Raw genomic sequence first — 7,063 nt, 5'->3', positions numbered from 1 at the left:
TTTTCATTGGGAGCGTAGATATTTATTATGGTTATGTTGTCTTGCTCAGTTGACCCTTTGACCATGAGGTAGTGTCCTACTTTATCTCTTATGCTGGTTTGTCTCTTAAAGTTTACTTTATCAGAGATTAGTATTGCCACTCCTGCTTGTTTATTGTTGAAGTTAGCTTGGTATATTTTTTTCCATCCTTTAACTTTTAGTCTTTTTTAGTATTTGTGTGTAAGGTGTATCTCTTGCAGGCAGCATGTTAAAGGGTCTTGTTTTCTTATCAATTCTGCCACTCTGTTTCTTCACTGGTGCATTCAATCCATTGACATTCAGTGTAATTATCTATAGGTATGAATTAATTGCTGCCATTATATTAATTTTTTGGTAGTGCTGTTCGTTTCTTTGCTCTGCATGCCTTCTTATGCTGAGTTTGTGGGTTTTATGCTGTTTCTTGTTGCTTTTTCTTAGTTTTCATGTTTGCTTGTTCTGCTTAGAAGTTCATTTTCATGGTAAGTTGTGAAATATTAATTTTCTTTGGGGTTACATTATAGACTATTAACTTTTCTCTCCATTTAAGCCAATCTATTGTATCCAGTAATCTACCTGACCTCCTCACCATCTGGATCTCTGTTCCTACATTTATCCCTTCTTTGACATTGATATTATTTTGATCTTTGGTTGATCTCCCAGCTCCTTTGAATTCATTGTAGGTTTGTTCTGTTCTGGACTCTGCTATCCGTCATCTGAGTTTCAGGTGGTGTTGCCACATCTGTCAATCTATTTTGTTGTTCATATGGTTTGTCTGTCAGGCCTGACAGGCCTCCTTTTTTCTTGTTGGATATGGCAGAGTAAAGGGTCCTGCACAAGTTAATTTTAGGGCTGTGACCCAGAGACTGATGTCATAAGCAACAGCCAAAGAATTTACCCTTCCGACTGATAGGGCTCTTTCTCTCTGTGCCTTGGGAAAAACTGTGGGCTCAACACTAGACTTTTTTCGGGGGGTGCACACCCACCCGCCTGAAGGTGTCCAAGCTGGGCAAAGAAGGTGCCACAAGGAAGAGGAGGCAAAAATGTTTGGAATCCCCCCTCCTGCACCTTCTTTTGCAAATGTCACTGAACCGCTTTTAGCGCTGGTTCCCTGTGCCATCTGGCTGTAGCCCCACCCTCTGAACGCAGCCCAGGTGGGGTAGCCGCAGAAGGAATGCCGTGCCTTGAGCGATTCCTAAATCGCAGTATTTTCCTACATACCCGTGAGTTTTCCACTGGCGTGTGTGGGAAACTGACACCCTGCATCTTACGCTAGATCCAGAACTTTGGTGCTCTTCTGTGAAAGCAGCTTCTCTGGGTTTTTGGTTCCTCCCCCACGGAGCCTGTCCTACCTGACTCTGTCTCTGCTGCCACCACAACCGGAAGTCTCAACTTCATATTTTAAAATATCAGTGTCGGGATATTCTAATCACTCAGTTTAAAACTAATGCAATCTTTGTAAGTGGCAAATAGGTTTTCTCATTATTACAATTATTTACCATTTTTAGACCCTGGTGGTGGTGGTGTGGTTATGTGCCGTGGAGTTTGTTCTGACTCATAGCGTCCCTGTACAGCGTTTCCGAGGCTGTAAATATTTATGGGAGCAGAACGCCTCATCTTTCTCCCATGGAATATGTGGTAGTTTCGAACTGCTGACCTTGAGGTTCGCAGCCCGATCTGTAACCACTACGCTACCCTCGGATGTGTTTTATCCCAAAATTCTCACAATAAAAAATCCTGATGGACTGAATACACAATGCAATGCTTTATTTTTTTAATTCAAGCTATTCCCAATGATCTATAATATAAAATTATTTCATCACTAATGATTCATTTTACTTTTTCAGGAGAAGGATAAGTCTACTGAGTATTTCAGTGATGAGAATCTGGTAGCACTTGTGAGTAATCTGTTTGCGGCAGGTACAGAGACCACAGCCTCCACACTTCGCTGGGGAATTCTGCTTATGATGCGGTATCCTGAGGTCCAGAGTAAGTGCTCTAAGTTTCATGACATTGTCTAAAGGGAAGTCAGAAACCTCTTAGTCTGGAAAAAGCAGAATCTGATGTGGTGCTGTGGTTTAATGTACCAGACTGCAAAGCCATTGGAACTGCAAGCTCACTAGCTGCTCCTCAGAAACCCTATACAAGGTCTGTATGGGTTGGAGCCGACTCAATGGTGCTTGACAACAATAATGTAGCCATACAAAAATCCACACCAAACCCACTGCCATCAAGTTGATTCCAACGATGGTAACCACATGTGTTACAGAGTGGAACTGCTCCATAGGGTTTCTGGGCTGTAATCTTTATGGAAGTAGATTGCCAGACCTTTCTTCCATGGTGCCACTAGCTGGGATTAAACAACCAGTTTTTTGCAGGGCCTTCAGGGCTCTCTTTTAAGGTTAGTTGCTGTTGTTCAGTGCCATCAAGTCAGTTATGACTTATAGTGACTCTTCATAAGGTTTCCAAGGAATGGCTGGTGAGTTGAACCACTGACTTTGTGATTGAAACCAACCTTTCAATCCAGTGCATTATTTTGCAGTGTCATATCAAGACTCTTTGGGTTAGTGGTGATGGTTGGTGGTTATGTGCCGTGGAGTTGGTTCCGACTTATAGCAACCTTGGACAGGGTTTCTGAGACTGAATCTTTATGTGAGCAGAAAGCCTCATCTTTCTCCAGCAGAATAGCTGGTAGTTTCGAACTGCTGACCTTAAGGTTCACAGCCCGATTCATAACCACTACGCTACCAGAGCTCCTAAGTAGTTAATAGTAGTTAATAGCAAACCATTATATTGTCAGCTGCTCCACGAGAATCCTATACAGGGTATCTATGAATCAGAACTGACTCAACAGAACTCAACAACAACATATCCATCAGGGTACCTATAGTTTGTAGCCTGAAGGATAGTCTGTGTCTTTAGTTTTCTTAAGATAAAAGAAAGTCGATTTTGTTCTTCAAGCACCTTGAGATGATTTGAAGGCATGTAGGTTCCCAGAGGAGATCTAGGGGGTGGCAGTAGAGCAGAGAAAAGGGAAGCTAAGGACTTAGACAGCATTGGGTTTGATTTTCACATTTAAAGAAAACGGGGAAAGCTGTTCCAATACTCTTTCTTATTCCAGACTTGAAATATTTTAATTTATTTTATCCAGAAAAAGTGTATGATGAGATCACTAAAGTCGTTGGATCAGCCCAGCCTCAAATTGCACACCGCACTCAAATGCCATACACAGATGCAGTTATCCATGAAATACAGAGATTTGCTAACATCCTGCCTGCAGGCTTACCCCATGCAACTACCACAAATATCACCTTTAAAAATTACTTTATTCCAAAGGTAAGTATATAAGGCTGGGGAATGACACGAGAAGGGAAAAAATATGAGCTGGTCAAATCAAAGAAACACTAAAATGACCTGTCAAGTACAATCCCAGCCCACCTCTCTTTCTTGCTTCATTTTTTGCCTCCCTCCTTTCCTATTTTGCAATGAACAGCATTTGTGCTATGTTTGTAATAGCAATTACTTAGCAGAACTCTACAAGGCATTATTATTCTTCTGTGTTATAATTGAGGAAACTATGGTTCAGAGAGTTTAAGTCATTTGCCAGGACTGGAAATTTGGCATCTAATGGAGTCAGGATTCCAGTCAGCATGTGTCATCCTTTAGCACCCTGCACTCTCACCACACATCCTTCCTTGGGCAGTGATGTCATGCTTCATTTCCCTCCTCACACTGAAACACATTATGCTCTCTTGAATTCCCAATATTAAGACATAGATGCAGTCCTCTGGATTCCACTGGCAAACTGAGAAAGCATATATAGGTATTTTTTAAACTACACTCAAGACATGAGTTGGCATAAGGTCAGGTAAATCCATAGCACTAATTCTTTTCATTTTTACCTAGATTAATTGTTTCTATGGTAGCATAGTGGTTACGAATCGGGCTGCGAACCTTAAGGTCAGCGGTTCGAGACTACCAGCCGCTCCGCGGGAGAAAGATGAGATTTTCTACTCCCGTAAGGATTTACACCCTCGGAAACCCTGTACAGGGTCGCTATGGGTCGGAACCGACTCGACGGCACTTAACAACAACAACAGTTCTACTTCTGTATAGATCCAGGGTGCTATTGGTTATGGGGATCCCTCTTTACAGCATCACTTCCTATCCTGATAATACCCTGTGAACAAGAGGGTGGCTAAATTCATTTGGATTGCATATTCTCAGCATGCATTAAACATACTCATAGAATTAAGTTCAGTAGATTAGCAACTAAGATGGAAAAATAAGCATAACAAGCAATTTTTTAAAAATCCAAAAGCAATATAGAAATTATTAAGGAAGTAGTAATAGTGACAGGATTTTCATTCTAGCTATCTACTGGGCTGTGAGCTTACAGTCCCGGCTATCTAACCGCGTACCAGGGCAAAGGTTATTCAATCTTGCAGAATCTGAGCATCTTCTCTTTTGTGAAACAGGAAATGATCTAGCACCATTGGTAAAAGGATGAGAAAGTCAGTGAGTAGTATTCAGTATACATAACTGTTAAAAAGTCAAATCAAATGATTAAAAGAATGATTAAAAGTAGTAATTGTCCTTTTGTGAACTCACAAAGCTATACAGATGCATATGATTAAATGTTGTTGTTGTTGTTAAGTGCCGTCGAGTCGGTTCCGACCCATAGCGACCCTGTACAGGGTTTCCGAGGGTGTAAATCTTTACGGGAGTAGAAAGCCTCATCTTTCTCCCGCGGAGCGGCTGGTAGTTTCGAACCGCTGACCTTAAGGTTCGCAGCCCGATTCGTAACCACTACGCTACCAGAGTTCCTTATATAGATAACCACAAAGACTGTATTTTAAAGCCCTTTTAGAGAGGTAACTGGGATTATGTAACCCAAGTAAAATAGTGAATATTATTCTTAATGTTTTTTGCTTTTGCTTTGGTTTTTGGTGCTCAGAACACACTTCCTTACAGATATTTCCAATTAAAATGGTTTCATTTGCAACATCTGTTTCAGAGCTTTGGAAGTAGAATGGCCTTTTTTGATAAGTTGTTTGGGTGGGTTTGTTTAAGGAGTTTTGATGGTGTAGTGGTTAAGCTCTCAACAGCTAACCAAAAGGTCACTGGTTTGAACCCACTAACTGTTTTGCAGAAGTAAGATGTGGCAGTCTGCTTCTGCAAAGATTACAGCATTGGCAACTCTACTTGGCCATATAGGATTTCTATGAGTTGGAATCAACTCAATGGCAGCAGATTTTGCCTAACTTAACTTGTTCACTATGACAATCCGTGGACATAAAAAACCAAACACTCATGAAGCATCAAAGTCTACCAGGAACTACACATAGTTCTTTCATATGTGTCCTTTATCCTGTGCTTACAGTTAGCACATTATCACTATTTAACTTGCACCATACAAATCTGGTGTGGCGCTGTGGGTTAATGCGCCAGACTGCTAAGTTGTTTGAATCGCAAGGTCAGTGGTTCAAGCTCACCAGTTGCTCCTTGGAAACCCTATACAAGGTCACTATGGGTCGGAATTGGCTCGACAGCATGTAACAACAACAACAACAACAGTACAAATCTAGTACTGCAGTATAGGCTAAGTACTAGACTGGTAACCGCAAAGTCAATAGTTCAAACCCACCAGCTGCTTTCAGAAACCCCATGTCAAGAGTCATAACTGACCATCAATGCACAACAACAACATACAAATCTATAAAATGGAGTTTAGCAAAAATGAAATCTACTATCATTAAACAGGAGCTACCTGACTAGAGAAGAATTTGTCCCCAGTTCTGAGTTCAATGCTCATGAGGTGTGGGGGAAGGGCGATTGTTTGCTTATTTGGTTTAATGTTATTGTTGTTGTTGTTGCTAAGTGCCATCGAGTCGCTTCCAACCCATAGTGACCCTGCATAGGGTTTCCAAGGAGCGACTGGTGAGCTTGAACCACCAAGCTTGTAGTTCAAACGGCTTTGCAGTCTGGTGCATTAACTCACAGCACCACACCAGGAAATTATTTGGTTTAATAGATTTAATAAATTCAAAGTATTGCTTGGTGTTAAGAATCTATACAGCAGACTATACACCATTTCAACATTTTCTACACACACAAATCAGTGACATTGATCACATTCTACAAGTGTGTAAAAATTCTCACCCTTCATGTCTGAACTGTTTCTCTCCCATGAATATAAGCATGTTGTAATTGTTAAATGCTATGGAATCAGTTCCTCCTCACAGCAATCCTGTATAAGTCTCCTAAGGCCGTCAGTCTTTGCAGGAGCAGAAAGCCTCATCTTTATCCTACAGAGCAGCTGGTGGACTTGAACCACTGATCTTGTGATTTGCAGTCTACTGCTTATCCTACAGAGCCACTGTATTTCCCTAAATTTGCTGCCCTATAAGTTTCCCATCTGGAGTCCTGGAGTGGAACTACAGAATAACTACTATACTGCTATCCATAAAATCAGTAGCTCAAACCCACTAGTTGCTCCTAGGAAACTCTATACAGAGTCGCTATGATTCAGAACCAACTCAACAGCACCTAAAAACAACAGGTTTCCCATCTAATCTTTGGTGGTATTGCCAACTTGATCCCATATAGATAATTCTTAAACAGCACAATGCTCAAAGTATACCATGTTTATTACTTAAGCTAAATAATTGATTGGTTTTAAGAAAATTGCAGAGAATATTTTTGGTTTCTGGATGAACCCCCCAAACTGTTGATCTAAAGTAATTTTTAAATCATAAATGCTCATGTTTGTTTGTTAGTGAAACCAGTGGCAATCAAGTTCACACCAACTCATTACTGTCTCTTGTGTATCAGAATAAAGCTGTGCTCTCTAGCGCTTTCAATGGGTTATCTTTCTGAAGTAAATCACCAGGTCTTTCTTCCCAGGCATTTCTGGGTGTACACAAACTTTAACCTTTGATTTAACAGCTGAGTGTGCTGTTTATACACCCCAGGGAATCTGTTTTCATTGGTACTGAACAAAACTTTAGTCCAGCTGTAAGGACCCAGCTGATCATGCCTAACTAGA

General features: G+C 40.9%; 1 protein-coding gene across 1 annotated transcript in view; it reads left to right on the top strand.

Moving 5' to 3' along the window:
- LOC102826603 (cytochrome P450 2K4-like) overlaps nt 1-7,063 on the top strand; it is a 39,626-nt gene that overhangs the window by 30,124 nt on the left and 2,439 nt on the right. The window contains exons 6-7 of the mRNA XM_006860615.1: nt 1,863-2,004; nt 3,167-3,351. Coding sequence (XP_006860677.1) covers nt 1,863-2,004; nt 3,167-3,351 — 327 coding nt within the window. The remainder of the gene's footprint in view (nt 1-1,862; nt 2,005-3,166; nt 3,352-7,063) is intronic.

This window comes from Chrysochloris asiatica, unplaced genomic scaffold (assembly GCF_000296735.1).
Source record: "Chrysochloris asiatica unplaced genomic scaffold, ChrAsi1.0 scaffold00038, whole genome shotgun sequence".
Taxonomy (NCBI): domain Eukaryota; kingdom Metazoa; phylum Chordata; class Mammalia; order Afrosoricida; family Chrysochloridae; genus Chrysochloris; species Chrysochloris asiatica.
This window is presented reverse-complemented; position numbering and strand designations above follow the sequence as displayed.